Genomic DNA, 27694 nt, shown 5'->3' with positions numbered 1-27694 from the left:
GTTTGGTTTCAGGACATTCCTGAATTGTTCGCAGAATAAATGACCATTTTTCCTTTTCACCTTTCGCCCACAACCTAAATATGGCTACAAGGGAGATGGGAGTTCGATAACTGTGACGTCACGCGCCCCTTCAATGCTCATAAGAGTTTTGTCGTCTCTATTGGTTCGAAGCGCAGCCAAGCGATTTTGTGCATTTGTTTCCAGACAGTGTGAGCAGTGCGTTCACTCACGTTGAAATTATATGATTTAAATTCATTAATGGACATAGTTATTCATGTAAACAATATATGGTATAATTAATGAAAAATATGACATATTCATATGTATTGATATGGTTATATATATGCACAATACAAATCTGCATTTGAACCTCAGACCACGCTACCCACGTCATGATATCCAGGCCAATGATTTATTTGATTGTTCGGAGACGTGCATACGTTCTTCTCTGGGTCGCTGCGTTGATGTGCACTCTCCTAGGGGTGACAGTGTTCGAGTCACTGTATATGTATGACTATTGCAAACAAGGTAAAGTAGTAACAAACACTTCTAGTCATGGGTTTTGGTGTTACTAAGATTCTTTTGTTCGTGTAACATTGTCGACATTTTAGTTGGTATTTATGCTCTTATAACTTAGAGGTTCAAAGGACGTGGGCAGTTTGAAGAATTGTGATTCTGTTGTACAGGTTGTAAGTAAAGTGCTTAAATTGAGTATTGTGTCAGATAACTATGCAATGTGGCCTCAAAGTTCGCTCGGCCTTGGGATACAGTGAATCAGATTCTGACTTTTATTCACGTGCCTACTGGCCTTGGTGACTGGCGTCAAAGCTGGCTCGATGTCCATAAAATCTTTACCTGTTTTGTATAATCTATATCGTTGTCGTTTGACAAAATATTGTTTATTCCACTATTATTTTTCAATGTCCCTTACTACCCTACTTTCCATAATAATAAACTTTCAGATTTTGCTTTAATAAATGCAATGTCGTGCGGTGACGTGTACTCTCTACGATCTAACAAAGCTGTCACTGACGTCACAAATCGATTTCGGTGAAGCAACACTCGTTACTAAATAAATCCCTTAACCGATTTTGCAGCATAAGCACACTAGAACACCTTCATGGGCATTTGTAGTATATACGTAGTTTATGCAGTCAATATGGTGTTTATTTTTGTTTCATTGTGATTTCTATTCTGTTGCATACGAATTTTGAATACGATCTTGCAGCTCCAAACGTGAACGTTACCTTCAAGAATGTATGTATTTATGTATGTATATATGTATGTATGTATGTATGTAGGGGACGTCCTAGGATGAGATGGATGGATGGGGTGAAGGGGGCTTTGGGGAAGAGGGGAATGTCTGTTGAGGAAGGACGGGAGAGGACAGAAGACGGGTGAATGGAGAATGGTTGTATATGGATGATGTTGTGATGCATGAGGTGGAATGGACGGGGGGATGGGGGGTGAGGTAGTGTGTATGAGCAAAATTTTGACGCAGCCCGAAGGGATTTCTCCCCGTCCTCTCCTTTATATGGGGGGACGGAGAGGGGGGTCGCCGATTTAATGAAGCGGCCTTGCTGTGGATGTGCTGTGTCTTGCGACACTGCTTCTGACCCAGGGCAGTGGACAGGGTGCAGGGATGACCCGTCATCTAGGAGGTGCTAAGATGGGAGGGAGGGTGGAGGGGTGTGGAGTGTTTTCAGGGATGGAATGGGTGGGAATGATTTTATGCCTTTTCCTGTTTGGCTACCTCCCTTGTAAGGGGGAAAAGCCTTGGTATATGTATGTATGTATGTATGTATGTAAGCACCTATGTGGGTATATATGTATGTATGTATTTATATATTATGTAAGCACCTATGTGTGTATACATGTATGTATGTATGTATCATGTAAGCACCTATGTGTGTATATATGCATGTATGAAAATACTTGAAGTAAAACAATACACACATAATTAGTGATTATTGCATTAATATTTTCTTCTTTTGAGTGATACATTTCCGCCGCGACTGATTTGTTTTCGGGTGTGCGTTTGCACTTCTTCCTTATCAACTTCCCAGACTGTGTCCCATATCTCTTGACGATCCGTCCCCATGATAAGGAGGTGGTGGGCTACATACGGGAGATGATGGTAGACCCTCCCTTCCCACGCGGGTCTTGTCAAATACCCAACCAGACCATCGTGAGCCCAGACTGGAGGGACATCAACGCTTACGAGGAGGCACACAAGGTCCTCCTCGATATATTCAAGGATTATCCAGTGAGTAACGAAGTAGTGTAAATATGCTAAGCAGTCTAAGAAAATTCCAATTTTTAATCCAATAAGGACTGAAAGGTCTTTTACCGACATGTTTTATCATTGCACATGCATATACCAAAAGGTCTCTTTCCACCCATCCCACACCCTAGGTCAGAAGCAGTGCAGCAAGACACAGCACATCCATAGCAGGACCCGACAGCCGAAGCTGGTCTACCCCCACCGATTCATTAAATGGCAACCCTCCCCCCCCCTCGTCCAATCACGAGTAATTAGAGAAGACAAGATGAAATCCCTCCAGGACGCGTCAATTCTCCATTTACGGCCATTCCCCACTCACACTTGTTATGTTTCTTGCAACAGGTGACATAAACACGGGGGCTGGACGATTGACAACTTTATTAATCAATGGGTTATGCGTACATGGAGCTATGTGCTTACAGTAAGACAGACGGGGATGGACTGAGGGCGAACGTCGCTCATTACGCAGGGCGAGAATGCCAAGCCTTATACACACGTATGAAAAGGGGCCTTGTTGGCCGTATAAGAAGAAGCCTTGTTGGCCGTATGAGAAGGGGCCTTGTTGGCCGTATAAGAAGGGGCCTTGTTGGCCGTATAAGAAGGGGCCTTGTTGACCGTATGAAATGGCTTTTGTACGGCGATCGTCACAGCTAGTTAAGGCAATCCTCTACACCATTGTACACTATTGCACCGTACACTGTGCTAGTATCCTATGCCAACTACAGTAAGCCACAACACTTATCTCTTGACTTCCTTGTTCCCTGCTCATCATTCACTCCCCATTTTACTCAAGCCCCACTACACCCTATCCATCCATCTCTTTCTCGGTCTTCCCCTAAAGTTCACACCACCCACCTTTCCCGGCAAATAACTGCATCTTCCCTATTCCCTTGACAGCTGCAGGGTACATTCGTGGAAGTTGGAGCCCAAGACGGCGAGTTCTTTTCCTTCACGCTCTATCTGGAACAAGTGCTCGGGTTCAGAGGACTCCTGGTCGAGCCCCACCCTCACCTCTACGCTCAAATGCGACGAAGGAAGAGGAGCTCTCACAGTGTAAGGGCCTGCGCATCACCCACAGGTGTTCCTTATAAGGTATGTATTTATCTATGTATGTATATATATATAGACATATATATACATATATATATACATATATATGTATATATACATATATATACATATATATATGTATATATACATATATATATACATATATATGTATATATATACATATATATGTATATATAATATACATATATATATATATATATGAGAGAGAAATTCGCTAATAGCAGCAACATAAATCCGATAATTTTTATGTCTAGGGCGCTGTTACGGTAATCTACGGATGGCCAAGTGCAGTGGGTTCGAATCCTGCATGCAACTGTCATAAAAATTATCGGATATATATATATATATATATATATATATATATATATATATATATATATATATATATATGCAATAAAAACACTAGGAACGCGTGTTCACAAATGCGTAAGTAACCATTAGGAAAAGTAAACTAACGAAGCAGAGCGCTTTCGTATAATTACATCTTCAGTAAGATGTAATTACTGAAGATGTAATTATACGAAAGCGCTCTGCTTCGTTAATTTACTTTTCCTAGTGGTTACTTACGCATATATATATATATATATATATATATATATAGATATATATATATATATATATGTATATATATATATATATGCATTTGGGTATACATTTCCTGCCTATAACGTTCCAGGACATCTTGTGGGCACGCACTGTGCCTGAGGATCTGCCGCCCATTCCGCGCCGCATCCAGGAGGGCAGCAATCGGCTTCTAAGGTTCGTCCCAGCCAGTGTAAGTACATGGATCTATACTTTATTCTTTGGTCATGTGTATATATATATATATATATATATATATATATATATATATATATATATATATATATATACAACCACAATGCACTTTGATTCTGAGCCATCAAAGGCCAGCATGCTGGAACTGAAATGTGGTACTGCCCAGGACCCGAACCCGGCATCCTCATGACAAGTGCGGCAGTGACTTACCAACTAGGCTATCAAGAGAGATAAAAGTTTAGCGCAATTTTTCTTATATATTTGTATGCTCGAGTTATATACACATATATGAAATTTTGCGTTCAACCCATCTCCACTATGATAGTACAATTGGAAGTATACGAACGCGGGAAAGTATTTGTACAACACAGAATGGGTCCCAGTGATTAGAGATACATTCGAGTCCTGGGCAGTACCACATTTCAATTTCAGCATGCTGGCCTTTAATGGCTTAGAATTAAAGTGCATTGTGCTTGTTAAAATGTATCTCTAATCACTGGGACACATTCAGTGTTATATATATATATATATGGATGATGGAGAACATAAACACGTTTCGTTTCGTTCGTGTAGAACTTCTTCAGAGAGTGTATGTAGAACTGCAATTGGAGTTTATGTACTAAATCTAATTATCTTTTCGGACACTTGGGAAAGGTCGTTTTTCTGGCGTGTTTTAAAATTAAAATACTAGTTTCTTTAGCTAAATTGATAAACCCTCCTCGATGATTCGATGAATTATTAGTAGAAATATATGCTGATTCAACAATTCTTCTAGTGAATTTATCAAAACCTTTATGTAGCACTTCAGCTTCTCTCCAGTTTGGTAAATGATCGAATTTTTCCGCATGAACTACTAAAGAAAAGAGAAGCAATTCCGAAAACAGCGTCGTATACAAAATCCCGTGCAATAGTTGCTCAATGGCTTATTATGGCGAATCGTCAAGAGGATTAGAAAAAAGAATTTATGAACACAAAAACGACATAAAAGCACATAGGACATCTAATTCTTTAGTAGTTCATGCGGAAAAATTCGATCATTTACCAAACTGGAGAGAAGCTGAAGTGCTACATAAAGGTTTTGATAAATTCACTAGAAGAATTGTTGAATCAGCATATATTTCTACTAATAATTCATCGAATCATCGAGGAGGGTTTATCAATTTAGCTAAAGAAACTAGTATTTTAATTTTAAAACACGCCAGAAAAACGACCTTTCCCAAGTGTCCGAAAAGATAATTAGATTTAGTACATAAACTCCAATTGCAGTTCTACATACACTCTCTGAAGAAGTTCTACACGAACGAAACGTTAGAGTGTACAGGGTTCCGAGCCTTCCCCTGTGTTTATGTTCTCCATCATCCAAATAATTTGTCTAAAATACTTATCAATATATATATATATATATATATATATATATATATATATATATATATATATATGCAAGGTTGACCACGAAGAAAAACTATTAAAGCAGAGCGCTTTCGTGTATTCACATCTTCAGTGCAAATAATACATAGTGAAAGATACAAAGGTGCAGACTATATAGGCCTACACCATGTGTGTGCGCGTGTGGAGAGAGAGGAGGGAGTGAGAAATACAAAGTATTTACCTTATCAGTTATCTCTAGCCATGTCAAATGTGCCTTTATGGTAATTAGGAGCCCATCATTGCGCAGGATCACGACCTCGGCACATTGTTCCCAGTGCAGTGCTTGGGAATCACCGCGTTGACCTTGGCCGTTTTCGGCGTCCCAGCCGTCGACCTTCTCGTAATTTCTACAGTCGGTGGTGTTATGGAAACCGTCGCTTCTCTGCCCCGAATCTATAGTTACAAGGTAAGAAGAAATAAATTGATAAATAACGAAGAAGATATCAAATAACACCCTCGTCCCAGTAATGTGATTATTCATTGACTTGTGGGATAAATTCGAGCATGGTAAAAGCGTTGGAATTAGGACGATTTATATCAATTACGTTTTGCGAATCTTCCAGACGCTATGACGTCATCAGTGACGTCACAGGGATGTAGGTCCGTTCCAAGGCGAATATAATCGTTATATCGTCTTTGGTTCACTCCATTGGGAGAGTTGTTTTGAAATAGATTCGTATTAATGTGTACAATTATGTGTTTATAAAAAATTACATAAGTGAAGGCAGTTTTGGTCTTAGTAATATTGGAAAACTGTCTTAATTTTCCTCTACAGGTCTTGGTGTTGGTCAACAAGGCGACAAGCGTAACGGAAAACGACGCCATGAAAGAAATTGAAGAGACAAAACGCATGGCTATGGTCTATTCGATTGAAAATATCCATATATTTATATCTCTGGATCCCATTATCGTATGAGAGTATTCATTATTACCTATTCATATTTATCTAATTCCAATAAACAGGAAAAAAGAGGTCTGCTTTCGGGTTCCGTCCGTCTGTTCGTATTTCAAATATAGGAATATTATATAATTACCGAATTCCGGTTTGTTTTATTAGCCTGTATTTTGTGTTTACATATGTTTATGGAATGGATATTTGCATTCGCACATACGTAGATAACATCTCTACACGCACACGTGCATGTATACACACACTCCAACGGTCCGAGTTCGAATCCCGCCCAGGGCTGTAATAATTTCAGTATCGCTGCACTGCGAGCCGATACTGCCACTCTCATGGGCGGGAGTTGTGCGTGTGTGTGTGTGTGTAAGGTCACAGCAATATCCATAGAGAGGTCATATATAAGCTTTGAGCTCTCATCCGGAGGGTAATAGCTGTCGATCACGAGTTCAACACGTGATCCGATCAAAGTCCATGGTGAATCACAAACACACACGGACGCACACATAGTGTGAGAAAAAAAAGGATCCACGAGCTTAGCTCTTTTCCTGTATATTGCATTTAGGTAAATTCGCATATACTGTATATGTTACAGTAAGAACACGTACCTAGGGATTACGCGTGATCCCTGAATGTTTCAGTGAATACGCGTAATCCCTGAATGTTTCAGTGAATACGCGTAATCCCCGTTTCACTAACCTAACCTAACCTAACCTAACCTAACCTAACCTTAGGTTAGGTTAGGTTAGTGAAACGGGGATTACGCGTATTCACTGAAACATTCAGGGATTACGCGTAATCCCTAGGTACGTGTTCTTACTGTAACATATACACGCACGCACACGTACGCACGCGCGTGCACACACACACGCGCATACACATAAACGAACACACACACACGATGTGAAGGATATCACAATGACCCAATGGATGAAAAAAAAAACAATGTGATGGGAGAAAGAGTGGACGATAAATGACCTCTTGAGATTGGAAGCAGCAGCAGCAGCATCCGTTCGTTACCGGAACGATCCGGAATTTCTGGTCGTGGGACCGGCCAGAACAGTGCGTCGGTCCACCTGTCGAAGTTGGTGCTTCCGGAGGTGCCCCATCGATCGCCTGACGAAAGGTCACCTGAGGGGGGAGTCGTGAGTGAAGAACGGTCGACCTTGCCTGTGGCAGAAATGTTGAAAACTGCGTCGCTTCCTATTAGGCTGGTCTTGCCCTACGTTGGGCCAAAAATGTTTGGCTGGTAGTCATTTAGGAGTAGCACTCACTCCCGATCCTCACCTCTTCTCTACCAACGGCATTTGACCGCCGATGCCCCCCCCAAGGGAATCGCTCGTGGGGCCAGCCAGGGTCTGCCACGTGAGACACCACAAAGCCCCTTTGAAGGAACTCACGTGCGATACCCGCCTCATACCCTCTACGTGAGTCAGCGGCCTGAGAACGTTTTGCGTCCGAATTCCCTCGCATCACACTTGACCTCACTCCAATTAGGAGCACGGGTCATGACCTGCCCGTGTATATAAGAGCTGAATGGACGTGAGCCTGGCTTGCTACTCCTGTTTTCTCACCTCGCCTGGGGCACCTCCCTCGCCGTCTCGCCCCCCACCCCCTACTGGCGCCCAACATTCATTGCTAAATAAAACCAACTCTCTCTAGAGTTTGCCTTCAACCACCCTAGCATTTGGCCGCCCAACATGGGGCAAGACCAGCCTAACACTCCCTCTCTGGAAGAAGGTTCATCTTCGACGAAGAGGTCGTGGAGGACCTGGAGGACTTTTTCGAAGTGATGATCCTCCTTGGAGCATCTTCGACAAGCACATTCGCGTGCCGGATACTCCTGAAAAAGGTGGTCGGGAGAGGGACGACCGAACTCGAAGTGGAGACCGTGGGGGTGCCTGTTCATCGACTTCGCAAGAACATTAAAGACCTCGTCGATAGAAAACTGGTCTTGAGTTGTAGAAATGATCGGAGAATGTCCTTGTCGTTCAGGCCTACGATGATCTGGTGTGTCTGTATCACAGTCTGACAGGTGGCTTCACTGGTCGACTGATTCTTGTTCACAATACGTGATATCCTCTTGACGTACGGACTCGTCGTCTTGGCTCTTGTAGTAATGTTGCAATTACCTAATGTACAGGAAAGGAGTAACGCTCGTGGAGTCCCGTCTCCTACTAACCAATTAATGTATGGTTCCAACTTGGTAGGTATCCTTAATTTCTGATCATCATATTTAGATTTGAATTCATGTATTGTCTCAGCTATTTAAAGTATTTATGTATCTGTATGGGAAAAACGGTATTTCTCCACATCTTTTAAATATATAGTCTTTCTGTAGTTCGATTATGATATTATGGAACAGGGTAGAGGTCTATGGCACAGAATAACCATTGTCGTTAAAATACGACCCCAGAGCACGAGACGACTGCCGAGAGGGCTTAGCCAATCACGAACCACCTTGAGGTCGGGGGAGGGGGGCTGCCCCGAGGGCATTCGTGCTCTTGACCTCGTACAGTGAAAGTCGTCTAACTGACCTCGTTTCGCCTTGAAAGAAGGTTTGTTTGAGCAGCTGAGGCGGGTTTGATGAACCAAGCGACAGGGTGGGTTTGGAAAAAGCGTGCGAACAGAACCTTTTATGGAACACTGTCTAGGGTCGAGGGATGACTGGTTCTGGGCAGGCTAATTTCCGCAGGTTACGAAAATGAATAAACAAATAAATGAATGGGTGAATAAATGAATACATGAATAACAGAAAAACGATCAAGTGAATGAATGAAATAATAAATAAAGAAAAGGCGAGAGAAGACGACGCTCAGGGAGATAATGGAAAGTCGACTTCGAGTCAGCAGGAGCGACTGTTGGAGTCGTGCACGTTGCTGAGTTGAAGACCATCTCCCGACATGGATTCTCAAGAGGCTCTAACTGAAGTATTAAGGAGGAAATTAGGACCCTACGCCAGGAGGCGCATAACTGCGGCCGAAGTTGTCACCTTTGCCCTATGCGCTTAGAGACCGTTGGGGCAGGTGTTGCGAATCGTAGTGAAACGCTAATTTCGAACCCGCTACCAAGCGGTTGCGTGACTAACACGCTTCTGATTGCACCACCAGCGTGAATCACAAGTCTAGTATGGCATGGGAATTATGAACTAAGTTGACATATTCATAACCGAAATTATATTAAATGATACAATAAGCGAATCGGGATTTAGATTAAGGACGACAGACGAATGGTGAAATACTATTGAGCATTTATGAGGCGGAATAACTAATAAGAACAATGAGAATAATTGTAACCACTGAAGTTGAAATAGAAAGGGAAACAATACAGATCCATACAGTGTACACATTGTCTTTCACAGAAGTTCGGATGTTTTACCTCACAGGAAGTAGGTCTCAGTTGCCAGTGATCGCCAGATTAATGTCTGCAGTGTGTAGTCAACAGTTTCCACTAAGGAATAATTATCCACACATATTTTTCTTGACGAAATGTGCGCGACTTCTGTATTTCTTTACCTATGTCTGATTCCTGCTGATTTCCATGATATAAGACCACCAACAGATAACTGCAAGTGATTTATTTATCATTATAATATTTATTCATTTATTTGTCATTATTATATGTATTTTTTGCATCCGACCTAGTTATGGACCAAAAGGTTTATTGTCGGCATGCTCCGCCTTTGTAATCCTTTGTGACTCTGCGAGACGGATGTCTGAAAGGATTATCTCCCTAAAGTTTGTCTTCGAAACCAGTCAATATCCAATTCTTCATCCGGAGGTGCAACCACGAGGGGCTGACATTCGGTGTCCGGACTGGGCCTACTATCTTTTAATTTAATTTCCTCCAAAATTTCACATAAAGGCTGAAACTGGTGACTGACCCCCTCCTTTTATATGCCAGTGGGAAAAAATCCCACAATAATACAGCCCAGACCACAATTTTTCTTTGAGATCTATGGGAGGACGCGGAGACCGTTGCCAATCGTTTTGGGGCTGCGGATTTCCAGCCAGTGAAACTTATGGTGAATATTATAATCAATGTAATTATTATTACCATAATCATCATTCTCTAATATTCAACCATATTTTATTCAATCTAATTTGAAGTGCTTTAGTAATTGTTGTTTCTTGTAATTTTGTCTCTTAGTAGAATTACTGTTTGGGTTCTCCACAGATACAGTTACGCTTGTGGTTTAGATCAACTATATGTGAGTGATAGACCATTCGATAAAGTGGGTAATTGTATATATTGCATCATTGTATTTCCCACTCCGGAAAACACTACGTCAAGAAGGGCGGGGTACTATTTCTATTCAAGGGAGATCTCTCTAGTCATGATAAGAATCTCATATACCGCGTGCTTAATCCTTTTAGTAGGTAAATAGCTATGTTTAGATCCATAAAATTGCCTGTCGACAATCAGAAAAAATGTAGAAAAAGACCATCGCTTTGTTAAAGTACTACCGTCAGCACAACATTGCATGATTCGAACATCACCTGACAAGTTGTAGGAATCGTACAATCAAGAGGAAATGTAAAAACTTGTAAAATATAACTTGAGTATGCGTATAGGAGAAGTGATATCGTAATGCATGCATAGTAGTTTTTCGTATAATATAATTTGAATTTACATATTATATGCCATTGGAAATACTATATAATGAAAATAAATTAAGTATGTTATGTTTTGACGTGTGGTTCTTATTATTGGAACTTGTTGACATAGGGAAAATGGAGGCAGTACCGCGACTGCCGATGCTCTCTTTTGAGCTAAAAGTGAGTCCAGATAATGTAGAATTTGCACCGAAACTTAAACAGGTAAGCATGGAAATTCATTGTTACAATTGTGAATGGTAGGTTAGCATAGAAATAATGATTATTGTAGTTCTTATAAAGGTGGTTTTTGGTTGACGCAACAGTCGACCCAGGACGTCGAGTTTTCAATAATAATGAAGACAACAAATTAAAAGCCTCGGTACTATATATTTTAAACGATAAAATTTTCGCTTACACTTGTATAAGTTTGTAGTATGTAAGGCACTATCCCGCATTACTTTTAACTATTCAAAAATGATATGTTACGTATGTACTCCGTGAGTTACATTTTTGAGCAGTGTATTCCAGAAACCCAGATTATTATATGAATTTTGGCAAATATATGAATTATACATGTCGAACATATTGAAATCCTAATTTATGAGATAGTAAAAGGACTACTGTTATACTATGTATATCCATATTAAGATTATAGATAAAGTTATTGTTAGGTATTGTAAAAAGCTCTGGAATTTCTATAGAGGTTAAACGTCGATTTTTTTTTCGTACGACAAGAGAAGATATAGAAGAAGCTTAACACTTGGCCTCAAAATTGACTGCCTTTTCTGAGATTCATTATGTGTAGATAATAATTTGTGCTAATAATGATTTAAAGTCTGGTATTTTCTTTTTAGAAGATACAAGGGCTGCATTACATTCAAATAGAAAATGCAAGGTACATGAAAATGTATATCATATAAATAAGTTTTTATGACCTTGCAAGCAAGAAATACAACAACTTTATATTATTACAAAGCCACAAATTAGTTAGACTATGGTAGGAATGCAGTGCATCCCTAATATTCTGGACAAGTTCTTTATTAAACTAAAGTTTTCAAGCCACTCCATTCTGAAGAGAGTATACAGGCAATATAATGGGGTATGATTAAATTATAGGAGTGGAACAATAAGGTGTAGAGTCGACTCCAACCATTGCCAACTTGGCCCAACTACCGAAACAAGACAGCCCAGCTCTGCCCACCATGACTACCTCCACTTGTTTTGTCCTTTTGTTTTTTATTCATTTATTAATTAATTATTATTTTTACTTTATTTATTTCATTTTATTCATTCATTTATTTTTTTTTTTGCTTTGGTCAGGTTAGAGTAGATGAATTTATCTTACTTTAAATCCTTAGATCTCTGCATCTATCAAAACAAAGATGGCATCTCAAGCAGCTGATGGGCTGAATTGGCAATGGGTCGAGCTGGCTGGCAAGCAGTAATAAGTAGAAACTGTTCAGTAATCCATGGATAACAACATGAAATCTATAGAATCCTTAGGAACCCTAAATAGAACCGAGTTGAAGAACTTGAGGAAATAGGATTGAACTAAAGACAGTAAATTCTTAGAAAAACCTTGGAGTATGAATAGGTTTGTATTTCAGACCACCTCAACATGTAGCAGAGGCAACTGTTAGTGTTAACCCCTTTGGTATGATGACTCCTATGTAGGCGTCATGAGGAGTGAGTGGGTACATGAGGATGCCGGCGTCAGCATCTTGATTATACGAGGCGTGTTTTTTTAAGAAAGTACCATTTTGAAATAAGAGTGAAACAAGTAGACTTTTCATAATTTTATTTTTACATGAAAGCCTGTACATAATATATTTTTCAACATAATTACGGAATCATCTGACCATGTTTAAGATTGTTTGTGAGTACAGTCGAACCTCAAAAGCCCGGACTAATTGGGGGGAAGGGTGGTCTGGTCATGCCAAAAGTCCGGTCATCGAAAATATCGCCCTGACACCCATAGATTTTTGTAGCGGTATACGTATAGGTAATGTATGATATGGCATAGAAACACACAAGAATAATACTCTAACACTAATAATAACAATACTGTAATAATAATACTATAATACTAATAACTCTGTAATAATAACTGTAATACAGGCATGTAAATGTACTGTATATACAGTGTACTTTACTGTATTTTTTATTACGTACACTAAATATCGGAAGGTATGCACGCGGGACAGTGGTGGCGGCCAGGGTTGCCGCGTTTTCTACACTACTGTGTAGAATGGGAGTGTTGCCATACCGGGGCATACATTTTTCTCGCACATGTGCAGACTTTCATAGCAAGATATACTTGTCAAACTTTGACAAAATGTTGGTTCTAGTTTTTTATTCTTGAATGTATATAAGGCCCCCATGCCCTAACATATTCAGTAAGATATAAAGATTATTTTTTTCTATTTTATTATTGCTAAAAGAAAGCCGAAACTTTAGCGTAGAATTTTTTCTACACGGTAAAAATGTATCTTTTGGGGTATAATATTTTATAAGTAACACAATCACCAATAAAAGTCATATTTTGAAGTACCATTTATTATTTGATAACTTGTTCTATGATTTTTAAACAAAAGTTTGAATTTTTGAATGTTTTTATCAGCCCGCTGATATGTAGAAAAAATTTCCTCATGTCCTTGTGCAGTTGCCACATGCCGCTATTTTATTACGTTTTGGTACAAAATTCTATGAAACGGCAGCCCTGGTGGCGGCTTGACTTGGTCGGGTTTGAGTGCACGTGTACAGCTGTCGCTGCCACCTACCGGACAAATAGGGAACTTTTCTTGAAAAGTCTGCCCTTTGTTCATTTCGACCGGTCATACGAGGGTCCGGGCTTTCGAGGTTCGACTGTATTTGAAATACCTCCTCTGATTGAGAATGCCACTGACTGTGAAATATGCGCCGTGATTCATTTTCTTGCTGCTAAAGGCGTGAAAGCAACTGAAATTCATTGTCAGATCAGTGAAGTGTATGGAGAAAACATTATGAGTGATGGGATGGTGTGGAAATGGGTGAGAGCTTTTAAAGATGGCCGTACAAATGTGCATGATGAGGAACGAAGTGGACAACCTTCACTCATTACTGATGGTGTGATGCACATTTGTATGGCCATCTTTAAAAACTCTCACCCATTTCTGCACCATCCCATCACTCATGTTTTCTCCATACACTTCACTGATCTGACGATGAATTTCAGCCACTTTCACGCCTTTAGCAGTAAGAAAAAGAATCACGGCGCATATTTCACAGTTGGCTGCATTCTCAATCAGAGGAAGCATTTCAAATACAGTCGAACCTCAGAAGCCCGGACTAATTGGGGGGAAGGGCAGTCTGGTCATGCCAAAAGTCCAGTCATCGAAAATGTCGCCCTAACACCCGTAGATTCTCGTAGCAGTATATGTATAGGTAATGTATGATATGGCATAGAAATACATAAGAATAATACTCTAACACTGTAATAATAATACTATAATACTAATAATTCTGTAATAACTGTAATACAGGCATGTAAGTGTACTGTACTGTATCTTTTATTACGCACACTGTAAATATCGGAAGTTATGCACGTGGGACAGTGGTGGCGGCCAGGGTTGCCGCGTTTTCTACACTGCCGTGTAGAATGGGAGTGTTGCCATACTGGTGCATACATTTTTCTCGAGCATGTGCAGACTTTCATAGCAAGATATACTTGTCAAACTTTGACAAAATGATGGTCTAATTTTTTTATTCTTGAATGTATATAAGGCCCCCATGCCCTAACATATTCAGTAAGGTATAAACATTATTTTTTTATATTATTATCGCTAAAAGAAAGATGAAACTTTAGCGTAGAATTTTTTTCTACACCGTAAAAATGTATCTTTTGGGGTATAATATTTTATAAGTAACACAATCACCAATAAAAGTCATATTTTGATGTACCATTTATTATTTGATAACTTGTTCTATGATTTTTAAACAAAAGTTTGAGTTTTTGAATGTTTTTAACAGCCCGCTGATATGTAGAAAAAATTTCCTCATGTCCTTGTGCAGTTGCCACATGCTGCTATTTTACTACGTTTTGGTACAAAATTCTATGAAACGGCAGCCCTGGTGCTAAAAAGAAAGCTGAAACTTTAGCGTAGAATTTTTTTTCTACACCGTAAAAATGTATCTTTTGGGGTATAATATTTTATAAGTAACACAATTACCAATAAAAGTCATATTTTGATGTATCATTTATTATTTGATAACTAGTTCTATGATTTTTAAACAAAAGTTAGAGTTTTGAATGTTTTTAACAGCCCACTGATATGTAGAACAAATTTCCTTATGTCCTTGTGCAGTTGCCACATGCCGCTATTTTACTACGTTTTGATACAAAATTCTATGAAATGGCAGCCCAGGTGGCGGCTTGAGAGGGTCGGGTTTGAGTACACGTGTACGTCCATCGCTGCCACCTACAGGACAAATAGGGAACTTTGCTTGAAAAGTCTGCCCTTTGTTCATTGATCAGTCATACGAGGGTCCGGGCATTCGGGGTCTGGGCTTTCGAGGTTCGACTGTACTCACAAACAAACTTAAACACAATCACATGATTCTGTAATTATGTTGAAAAGTAGATTACAGTACAGGCTTTCATGTAAAAATAAAATTGTTACAAAAAGTCTACTTGTTTGATTTTTATTTCAAAATTGTACTTAAAAAACACGCCTCGTATATATATTTTTTGTAGTACATGAGTTACCACCAGATCGTATGAACTGGTTTGATCATGTTGTCTGTGTTTATAATTACCCAGAGTAAGAGAGAATGAGTGATACAGCAGTGACTTTACATTTTATAATGCAAGTAGTGTGATGAATTGTACATATGGCAGTTGATGCTGTGCACGAGAATTTGACTCGTACCGAAGTGGTTAAGAAGAAAGCTGGACTTCAAGTGAAAATTTGTGTTCAGACATGGATGTGTGCAAAATTCTGTACTGTTTGCTAGTAAGACTTCAAATGCAATAGGGTACACATACCAATGGAGACGCACTTGCCCTATGCAGACGCATTTGACACAAAAAAACTTCTACCTGCCGATGGTGAATAGATAGGAGCATAATTATAGGCTCAAAAAATCACTAACCCTTCCATGCATGCAATGGGAAGCAGTTTCTGATTCACAAGTGTACATAAAGCCATGCATAAGGCACCTGCAAAAAATGGAATAAAAATCTGTTAAGGAACAGTAAAAAAAATACCTTAAAGGAAATAAAATTTTTGGTTTTAGTAAGGATGCTTTCAAAAACAGTACTTTTTTATTTCATCTCCTGCAGTCACGTACCTATTTGGATTAGGAAGGTAAGACTATGTCACATTATGAGAGGATAGTTAAGTGATTTTTTGAGCCTATAATTATGCTCCTATCTATTCACCATCGGCAGGTAGAAGTTTTTTATTTTTTTGTGTCAAATGTGTCTGCATAGGGCAAGTGCGTCTCCATTGGTATGCATACCCTACATATTGCAAAGCTGGGTATTTGTGAAAATTCATCTCACCCACTCGCATATGACAACAACTTTTCTTTGCACCATTTTTTCTGCAAATTAATATTAAGGGATGAAAAAATAATTCCTGTAAACTTGCCGCTGCTTGCCACCAAAGTGGCATTGTGGCAGTTGGTATATTTTTTGCATCAAGAGTATGACAACTCCAACAACTTTTCTTTGTAATGTTTTTCCCACATATTAAGATTAAGGGATGATGAAAAAATAGTTCCCACAACTTTCCTGCTACTTGCTATTGAATTGGTGCCATGGCTGTTCACTGTGCAAGATGAACTGTTGTGGTCACATGGATTAAGTAGGCTAGATTTAGGTTAGGTTAGAATAGGGAGAAAAACATATTTCACAAAAAATAGTGGGTGATGCTTGCAACAGTAATGGCATTTGCTGGCAGGAAAGTTGTGGGATATATATATATATATATATATATATATATATATATATATATATATATTTTTTTTTTTTTCATGGAAAAAAACATTACAAAGAAAATTTGTGAGTTGTAATATAGATGGAAAAGATATAACAAATTGCTGTGTGAATGGGTGAGATAAAAATTCATAAATTCCCAAAAGCTGGTCACCATACTTGAAGAAAGACGTTTTGGAGTTGGAGGAAAGAGTACAGAGAAGTGTGACCAAACATGTGCCCAAATTAAGGGACTTGAACCGTGAACAAAGATGTGAACTGATGGGCTACACTGGAAAAAAAGATAATGTGGAGATTTGATTAAAACCTACAAAAAGATGACAGGGTTTGAGAATGTGAACCATAGTATTTGAGTACAGTTAAGGGAGCACCTAGAATAATACCTATATGTTGATTAGAAAATTTAAAGCCAACTTGTTTAGTGCAGGGGTCATGAATGACTGGTGTTTACTCCCACTCAAAATAGTTGCAGCTCCTTCTATTGGAACTTATGTTAGATTGGATCAGTTTTGGTCCACCAACTAGAAATGAACAGTTAAATTGGTAACTTGAGTTTTATTTATGCACTTTTGAAATGTTGCAAGTTAAAGCTAAGGAATATTTATTTGAAATACCATATATTTCCGTGTATAAGACGAGGTACAAAATTAGAGCAAATTTTTATGAATTTATCTCATATCGGTAGCATAAGACGACTGCTAAATTACAAAAGCATCAGTGTATCAAACCTACCGTACAAAAAGAATTGTTTTGATTACGTTTATCAGCTGTTTTTTCTGCTTTTTCTCTTTTCTTTCTCATTACTTACTGTATCCTTATAAATTCAAAATAAATGATATAACAAAGCAAATCATGTATCGTGATTTTCTGAGAACACACATCAACTAACTAACAAAAATTATTTGTTTATGTTCTTGGTTCGTTCCTGGTTCAACTACTCTAATATATTTTTTTATTGATAAACGTTTTATGTACTATAATCCAAATTTTTTTATTTTCAGTCTTAGAAATTACATAGAGTAATTAAAAGTACCATAATTTCATTAATATAGAATTATTCCTCGAATTTATTAACAATTGCCATTTACTATAAAGATATGCCAATAATATATAAGGTAAATATGGTTTAATTACCTTTATTACCAGTTCTTATCATAATGTGAATCATTTCCTGTGTATCGGTGGTTATCGGCAGGCTAGCCTACCAAGTCATCTCATGTAGAATTCAAGGTCTGATTTTTATAATGGTAGTATAAGACGACCCCCAATTTTAAGGGGTGAATTTTTGTATTTTAGGGTCGTCTTATACGTGGAAATATACGGTATGCATTTCTCAATCAAATTTAGGCTGGCAATGTGACTCATCAGTGTTTTCAAAACTCGGACCATGCAACAGTCTGTATACTAAATATCCAGGGCAGTGTTAGATGACAATAACCATCAGTTTTGGCAAAGTAAACATACATACATATACCAAAGGCTTTTTCCCCCGTACACGGGGGGGTAGCCAAAAGGAAAAAGTCATAGAAATCGCTCCTACCCATTTCATTCGCCATATATTCCACTCCCCTCCACCCTCCTCCCTCCCTCCCATCTTGGCAAAGTAAACACCATTTGAAAACTGCCATTATTGAATGTACAACATTTTGCTCACTGGAGTTTTTTCAAGTGCAGAGACGAAGAATGCAAGCTGAGCACAGTGTATAAAAGCTCAGTGCCTCAGGATGGGGGTGGGGATAAATTGAGCAAGGGATGAGAAGGGAATGGGGTTAGATATGAGGAGAATGAATTGCAGAAAACCATATGTGCCAAGGCAAGTCATGGATGGCCTTCCTAAACCTTTTTTTACTATGGGAAATAAATGAGTTACTCAGGATGCAATGTTGAATAAACTCTTATTCTATTCAACTGTAGGAGTGGGTGCATACCGTACCTGGCTACCTCTCTTATGGAAAAGGCCCTTGATATATAGAATATTGGCTCTAAAGAAGAGATTGTTGGTTGAACATCTATTGTAACCATCATAAGGTTTCTGAAATTTTTATGCTCTTTGGTAAACAGAATGTAACACCATTGTGTGTTTATATACCCAGACTTACAAATTTAGTATAGGAACTATTTGAACTTGGTTTTTATTTTGAAACATAATTTTTTACCAATGGCAGGTACAACTTTGTATGGTAAAACCCACCCAGCAAATTATTGCTCAATAAAACTAATTGATATTATGATTTCAGTACATTAGAGACCACTACAATGAAGATCCAGATGCCTACAGTGGAGAAATACACGAGTTGGAAGGATTAAGGGCAAGTGCGGTAAGAGCATCAAGAGATTTTACAGGATGTTCCACTCTGAAGAAGTACTACTGTCAGCTGCATTTTCTTCAGTCCCGATTCCCAATGGGTGAAAATCAACAGTCTGCTGCTTCATATTCATGGTAAGCTGCCCTCATGTGGTGTTTATTTCGATAAAGTTGAGTTTAGCCTCGTTAGAAACTAGTCTTTCTTTGTACAAGTTTGTTTCCTAAAGTTTGGGGAATCTGGTGAAAATGCTCCTTTCCTGTAGACCGTTAGGTAAATACATTTAGATAAATACAAAGTAATTGTGTGTTGAGCTTGGTGAATTAGGTCAAGGTGGGTTGCATGGGTTAGTAATATTGGATTATCTGATTGTTTTCTAAGATGTCACTGCAGAGGCACTTGTAGGTCATCAGAGGTCATGCTAAGTAGGAGAGGTTATTATTGTAACATTTTAGGCAAAGAATTGTCTTTTTACATAATTTTATCTTGGGTAATTTCTTACCAATATTACATTTTTTCTTGGGTGCAAATGTGGCAGGGAAAGGTGGAGTGAAAGTGGAGGTAGAATGTAGATTGAGAGAAGCAAGTAAATGCCTTGGTGGATTAAAGAGTGTAATGAGGAATAGACATTTGGGAATGGATGCTAAGAGGAGACTGTATGAAAGAGTGATTGTGCCAACAGCACTGTATGGGGCAGAAACATGGAACATAAGAGAAGAAGAGAGAAGGAGTTTGAATGTGTTTGAGATGAGGTGTGTGAGAAGTATGATGGGGGTTACTAGGCTAGATAAAGTGAGAAATGAGGAGGTTAGGAGGAGAACAGGGGTGGAAAAGGAGCTGGGAGATAGGGTTGATGAAAGAATATTAGGAAGGTTTGGACACATGGAAAGAATGAGTGAAGAAAGACTAGTAAAAGAGGTGTGGAAGGCAGATGTGGAGGGAGTGAACATGAGGGGACATCCTAGGATGAGGTGGATGGATGGGGTGAAGGGGGCTTTGGGTAAGAGGGGAATGTCTGTTGAGAAAGGACGGGAGAGGACAGAAGACGGGTGAATGGAGAATGGTTGTATATGGATGATGTTGTGATGGGGGGTGAAGTAGTATGTGTGAGCAAAATTTGACGCAGCCCGAAGGGATTTCTCCCTGTCCTCTCATTTTATGCAATGGGGGGACGGAGAGGGGGGGTCACCGATTTAATGAAGCGGCCTTGCTGTGGATGTGCTGTGTCTTGCGACACTGCTTCTGACCCAGGGCAGTGGACAAGGTGCAGGGATGACCCGTCATTCAGGAGGTGCTAAGATAAGAGGGAGGGTGGAGGGGTGTGGAGTGTATTCAGGGATGGAATGTGTGGAAATGTTTTTATGCCTTTCCCTTTTTGGCTACCTCCTTTGTAAGGGGGAAAAAGCCTTGGTATATGTATGTATGTATGTAAATTTTTTCATTGGCATAATTTTTTGTTATGATTATTAGTGATTGTTGCCCAGGTTTATTTTGCAAATATCTCTTGAATACTTCTTGCTATCAGCAATTCTTTCAGCAATTTTTTCTATACAGTTCCGTTCTTTCCTGGCACACCTTACTTCTAATTATTCCATCCTCTGGCACATCTGATATTCAAGTACAGTAGAACCTGTACATACAAATTTAATTCGTTCCAGGACCTACTTCGTATGTTGAAATGGTCGTATGTTAAATCAAATATTCCCATAAGAATACACCGTAATTCGTTTAATTCGTCCCACAGCCCAAAAACCTATGATAACTCCTTAATAAATACTGTACTGCAGATAATTACACATAGCAATAAGACAAATGCATTACTGTATATAAGAGAGATGTAAAAAAAATAATTTATAAGGAAATAATCAATAAAAAGGGGTTTTTATTGTCACTTTACCTTAGAGACAGGCGAACGGAGGTGTAGGTTTGGTGATGCAGGAGACGGTAGGTGTGGGTAGAGAGGTGGTGACTGAGATACGTATCGTAACTTAGGCTACTCTAACTTACACTAGGTGAACTTTAAACTAACTTAGCTTATATATGCGAAACTTCGACGACTTCATATTTTGGAAATTACTTCGGGTGTAGAGTCAAATATTAGATCAAATTTCACATCGTATGTTGGAAAATTCGTATGTTTAGGCAATCGTAAATAGAGGCTCTATTGTATTAAGATCTCCTAACACCACTAAATTGATATTCTAAACCCATAAAATGCCATACACATGTGAACAACCTATGGAGGATAAGCATTAGTACTAAATGATGGGGCAGGCATGGAAGAGATTGAGGAAATATATAGGCTCGGCAAAAATGAGATTGATAGGGTTATTCCAGTGGGGACTAGTGATGGTTACTTCCATGTGGTGGTCCTGTAGGATGGATAACAAAGCTGCCCATTTTTAACCCCTTCCATACGGTGCCGCCTACGTAGGCGGCATGGGGAGCAAGTGGATACGCGAGGCTGCCATATTGGCGTCTTGATTATATTTATTGTAGTTGTCCCTGCGTAACTGACATACTCTCTAAACTGGCTTCATCACATTTTCTATGGTTATCAAAATTCACGGGTGAAAGAGAGAACGATCGATATAAGCGGTGACTATTTTTTATGATGCGAGTATTATGACGCAACATCGTACGTCTGGCAGCTAATGCTGCCCGCGAGATTTTGGCCCGGAGTGAAGTGGTTAAAACCTGTCAACCCCCTCACCTCCATCAGGAGATGCAGCCCTGAGGGGCTGACACTCAGTGTCTGAACTAGGAGAAGTGAGAGAGATGGCAGGGAGGGAGGAGTTATGGTGATGGCAGTGAAGAACTTGAAGGTGGACAAGGTAGTACTGGGAGAAGGAAAAACTGAATTGATATATATATGAGTGACAATGGAAGGAAAAGGTCAAAGAGGTTTTTGCAATAGTGTATAATCCTCTGGGATGATAATGATTAACAAGAGATGTTGATAGTCATGGTATAATTGAAGAAAACATTAATGAGAAATGACAGTATCATCCTCATGGGTGATTTCAACTGCAAAGAGGTGAATTGGGAAGGATGGGAGGCTGGCATTATGGAGACTACTGAATATAGTAATGGACACTATAATGACAGTAGATTGCAGAACCAACAATGATAGGGGGAGGGACACAACCAGCCATATTGGATTTACTGCTAACTAAAGAGCCAGATGTTTATCAGTTCCTTGATACAAATGTGCCCTTGCTGGTGAAACTGACAAGTTTGGTGCCCTTGTTCTGGGTGGCTAATGAAACTAAGGAGGCTGCCACCAAATGTTCTGGGTGGCTAATGAAACTAAGGAGGCACAGTTTAACATATAATATAAAGACAATTGGCACGAACACAATGGACAAACGTCCGGTTGTTACAGACGTCACGAGACAACTGACGCTACTTTTTCCTGCCAATCTCTCTACCCACGCCTTGCGGGCATTTGATGAAAATAATAAATACTACTGAAATAATATGAATACATATTACAATATAAATATACAAACATCATGCCAACACACCCTGGGTGAACCTTTTACCTGTGCCCTTATGCCAAAATAAAAATTCATTTTAAATTGACACAAATCTTATTGTTGTTTTGACAAAATGACTGGATGAAGAGTTGCATGCTGCCCATATATTTGTGTGACAGCTATGCTTAATTAAGACAAATTAAGAGGTTATCAAAATCCCCACTACTTGATTGGTATGTGTATTGCAAATGTTACACCAACTGGTAATTGATATCTGATGTTTGATAATTGATTTTCAATTTAGTTTCTAATTTGTTTAAATATTTTCTTTTCTTATTGCAGGTGCGATCTCTATTCAAGTTCTGTATACAACACAACTGATATAAAATATGAGATGGCATGTGTTTTGTATAATATTGGGGCCTTACATACTGAACTTGGAGCCTTAGATGCACGTAACACTCCCGATGGTATGAAGATCTCGTGTACACATTTTCAGTGTGCTGCATGGGCATTTCAGGTAAGGTCATATTTTATTTTTGAAGGTATAATCTGGTTTTAAACAAATTGTTATTGGTATAGTGAGAAGATAGAAGAAAAAATTCAGAGTGGGGTAAGATAGATATATACACATGTCTATATGTCAAGGGCTTTTTCCCTCTTATAAGGGAGGTAGCCAAATCATAAGGCATGCACCCACCCCCACCCACTACATTCCCACACATAACACTCCCATCCATTCCACATCCATCGACCACCCTTTCCTCCCTCTCATCTTAGCTCCTCACATATCTCATACACATGTACATAAATATATATACTGATAGAGTAAAGCATTTTCAAGCTTCTAGTTTATATTTTCCATCTCTGATTAAACTTCTTTGATTAACAGTCACGGTGTGAAGGAGTTCTCCAAAGTTTGTGAAGTAGGTTGTGATTGATGATTCAGTTCAATGTCATGAATCGGTAAAAGAGTAAAAGCACAGTCTCATCAGTGAGGTGTAGGGCTAAGTTGAATAATGGAGGTAAAACTTAAGTAATATAGCATAGGATATTAGTCAATTATCATAGTCCTTTGTGCCAACATTTATCTTGTGATGATATCATTGTGATGGATGTGTATATATATTTGTGCTTCTTGTTGTAAGTGGCAGGTGAGAAGGCTCATCAGTTTAGCCAATGTCATTTCAGTACAGTTGGAGGGTGGCATATTATTCCTTTTAGGGTAAAAGGATTGGTAGATGACGTGATTTCTCTGAAATACTGTAGGCATGAGAGTAGTATTTTAGAAGTTGGATGTATTGTGACTGGGTCAGAGAAGGGTCTGAGGCAGTCAGTGACAGAATTCAGGAATATACATGATAGGAGAAAGTTGAAAGTAAATGTTGAGATGTACAAATATTGAAATTGGCAGTGAGTTGGAGGTAAGTTTTAAATGAGAGAGGTTAGAGGAAATGAATAGTTTTAAGTATTTAGGGTCATGTGTGGCAGGGAATGGAGGAGTAGGGGTGGAAGGAGGCTGTAGAGCAGTGATTCTTAACTTTTTTAGTGCCCTCCGTACCCCTTGATATCTCAGAAAATTTCTCGTACCCCCATCCAATACAAATACAATGCAAACATATGAAAAGGATTAGTGATACAAACCTTGCTTTGCTTTCTCATTGTAAATATACAGTACCATGCACTGGCTATCATGTCTTGTACCCCCAGGTTCAAGGTAACTTGCACCCCAGGTTAAGAACCACTGGTTCAGATTGAAAGCAGCAAGTAATTGTATTGGGTGAATGAAAAATGTCATGAGAAATAGATATCTGAGGATTAATGGAAAGAGATCACTATATGAAAGGGTGATTGTCTACAATGCTGTATGGGACAGAGATTTGGAATTGTTAAGGAAGTATGTACATGCTTGTAGCAAAAGGCCATTTCCCCTGTGTGAGGGAGGTGTCAATTTGAGATATGCACCCACTTTTCACCCATACCACACCCATTTAACATTCATTTGTCTTCCCAGTTATCTTAGCTCCATTTGGATGGAGGGTAAGGAAGTCAGTCACTTTAATCACTGCCTAAATTTCCATTGACCAGAAACCTAGGGGTCAAGTGCTTGGTTCCTGTCATGGATCCCTCAGGGAAGAAACAATTAGAATGTTGATTGCACTCTTTTAGTGAATGGTACATACATATGCCAAGGGTTTTTTCCCCCTTACAAGGGAGGTAGCCAAAAATCAAAGGCATAAAAACCATTCCCACCCATTCCTTCCCATATACTCCACTCCCATCCACCCCCTTCCCTCCCTCTTATCTTGGCTCCTCCTGGATGAAGTGAATGGTAGTTTAAGAAAATTTTATTTATGTCAATAGGACTAGATGTAAGGAACAAATTTAGTCAGTTCCATTCGTATACTGACATAGCTCCTTTGTTTGTTGCAGCATTTACGTGAGAACTTCCCTCAGTCTCGTGACTCGGACCTCAGTCCAACCTTGTTGACCTTCATGTACAATCTGTCTCTTGCACAGGCACAAGAGTGTATTCTAGAAAAAAGTATGACTGATAACAGGAAGCCCACAATAATTGGTAAGTGTAAGGAGGTGAAATTTTAGGAAATGTGAGAGTAAGTTGTGCTTATGATTTATTTTGCAAAACAAAAAATAAAGGGGGTAGAGGAAGGAGACTTAACATTACATACCAATTCAGGACAAATGATCAAGTAAATGAATTTAAATATCTTAGTGTTTACTTACCAAGTGATAATGGTATGTGCAGAACATAACTGGTGTGGATGAAGCTTAGATATGCAGTGGTAAACAAATTGAATAACTTGCAAGGACAACAGCATTAGTGTAAAACTAAAGAGTAGACTATATGAAGCAGTAGTGTTGCCAGCTGTTCTCTATGGAGCAGAAAACTGGGTAAATAGGAAGAAGGAAAAGAAAATCTTATGTTATTTGAATCATCCTTTCTCAGAAAAGTATGTGCAGTGAGATGAGTATTTTATTCTGAAATGTACTAAAGGAGAATAGGTGTGATGGAGAGGTGAATTGATAGTAGCAAGTTTTATGACACTAAAATGCCCTTCTTTGGTCTTCCAATAGCAAAGGTGGCCACCCAAGTAGTGGAGTACTTGAAGTCAGCCCACAAGACAATAGATGCAAACAAGTCACAAGATGTATCGGTTATAGAGATTGTAGGACCCAGACTTATTAAGGTAAGTTATTTCATATAAACAAACTTGTTTTTAACTATATTTGGTGGCACACGAGACCCATGGGCATAAAAGATCCTTCCCACCACTTTCAGATGGGAATAACAGGAAAAACATCTATGTACCAAGGACCTCTTACAAGGGAGGTAGCCAGAAAACAAAGGCACAAAATCCATTCCCCCCCATTCCATCCCCACATATTCCACTCCCATCCACCCCCATCCCTCCCTCTTATCTTGGATCCTCCTGGATGATGGGTCATCCCTACATCCTGCTTGCTGCCCTGAGTCAGATGCAGTGTTGCATGACAAAACACACCCACAGCAAGGCCACTTCATTAAATTAGCAAAAAAAAAAAAAAACTCCATCCTCTCATGCAGAAATGGAGAAGATGGGGAGAAATCTCTTTGGGCTGCGTCAATTTATTTTTCACACATACTCCCTCACCCCCACCCCCCACCCACTCCCCTACATGCATCACATCACCATCCATACACAACCATTCTCCATTCACCCCTATCTTCTGTCCTCTCCCATCCTTCCTCTTTCCCAATGCTTCTTTTACCACATCCATCCATCTCATCTAGATAGCCCCCTCATGTTCATTCCTTCCACCTCTGCCTTCCACACCTCTTTTACTAATCTTTCTTCATTCATTCTTTCCATTGTCCAAACCATCCCAATACTCTTTCATCTATTTTGAAAAATACCAAATACATAGAATGATAAATTATGATCATGACTAGAAGTTTATGGTGTACAATGATAGTAGTTAGCCACACAGCATGGATAGCTCTCAGTGTTACTTCTATTATCACCCGAATTTTAAGTGTTTTTCAAATGTTAGAAGCTGATTAGAGACCTTGGGCCCAATCTGAAGATGAAAGTGGGAAGTTGATGTGGTTTGAAGATGGGTGGCAGGGAATTTACTCTCTTGGATGCCCTTCTTGCAGAGTCACATTGCTGGTCTCTCACACATATTGTTTCATATTTGATTTATTTTGTTTACTTATTTGTATGTATAAATGCCAAGGTGGTGGGTCAGGGATTGGAGATGGTTAAAGAAAATGGAGAAAAGTGGGAGGTGAGCCAGCTGTTGTTTGCGGACGACACTGCGCTTGTGGCAGGATCAGAGGAGGGATTGAGGAAGTTTGGGAGAGTGTGTGATGGAAGAAAGCTGAAGATAAATGTGGGTAAATGGTGATGAGATGTTCAAGGGGTGAAAGTGGCAGCAGACTGGAAGTGAGCATTAAGGGAGAGCGACTGGAGGAAGTGGATAGTTTTAGATACTTGGGTGCAAATGTGGCAGGAAAAGGGGGAGTGGAGGTGGAGGTAGAATGTAGATTGAGAGAAGCGAGTAAATGCCTTGGTGGATTAAAAAGTGTAATGAGGAATAGACATTTGGGAATGGATGCTAAGAGGAGACTGTATGAAGGAGTGATTGTGCCAACAGCACTGTATGGGGCAGAAACATGGAACAGAAGAGAGGAAGAGAGAAGGAGTTTGAATGTGTTTGAGATGAGGTGTCTGAGAAGTATGATGGGGGTTACTAGGCTAGATAGAGTGAGAAATGAGGAGGTGAGGAGGAGAACAGGGGTGGAAAGGGAGTTGGGAGATAGGGTTGATGAAAGTATTAGGATGGTTTGGACACATGGAAAGAATGAGTGAAG

At 39.3% G+C, this 27694-nt stretch overlaps 2 protein-coding genes across 5 annotated transcripts in view; both read left to right on the top strand.

Annotated features, from left to right (window-relative positions):
* Positions 1 to 416: 416 nt before the first annotated feature.
* On the top strand, positions 417 to 6590 carry LOC143035093 (uncharacterized). Its single transcript, XM_076201632.1, has 6 exons — positions 417 to 528; positions 2067 to 2266; positions 3182 to 3376; positions 4032 to 4130; positions 5808 to 5966; positions 6336 to 6590. The coding sequence occupies exons 1-6, from the start codon at positions 465 to 467 to the stop codon at positions 6474 to 6476; spliced, it is 858 nt and encodes a 285-aa protein (XP_076057747.1). The 5' UTR covers positions 417 to 464; the 3' UTR covers positions 6477 to 6590.
* Positions 6591 to 11004: 4414 nt separating this feature from the next.
* Positions 11005 to 27694, top strand: part of mop (tyrosine-protein phosphatase non-receptor type protein myopic) — a 71632-nt gene continuing 54942 nt past the window's right edge. For all 4 annotated transcript variants that reach the window (XM_076201629.1, XM_076201628.1, XM_076201630.1 and 1 more), the window contains exons 1-6: positions 11005 to 11023; positions 11190 to 11281; positions 19274 to 19476; positions 23161 to 23338; positions 25252 to 25396; positions 25915 to 26027. In XM_076201629.1, the coding sequence (XP_076057744.1) occupies positions 11195 to 11281; positions 19274 to 19476; positions 23161 to 23338; positions 25252 to 25396; positions 25915 to 26027 (726 nt within the window). In that variant the 5' untranslated portion in view covers positions 11005 to 11023; positions 11190 to 11194. The remainder of the gene's footprint in view (positions 11024 to 11189; positions 11282 to 19273; positions 19477 to 23160; positions 23339 to 25251; positions 25397 to 25914; positions 26028 to 27694) is intronic.

Source organism: Oratosquilla oratoria, chromosome 18, assembly GCF_046742065.1.
Source record: "Oratosquilla oratoria isolate Oo_2021 chromosome 18, ASM4674206v1, whole genome shotgun sequence".
Taxonomy (NCBI): domain Eukaryota; kingdom Metazoa; phylum Arthropoda; class Malacostraca; order Stomatopoda; family Squillidae; genus Oratosquilla; species Oratosquilla oratoria.
This window is presented reverse-complemented; position numbering and strand designations above follow the sequence as displayed.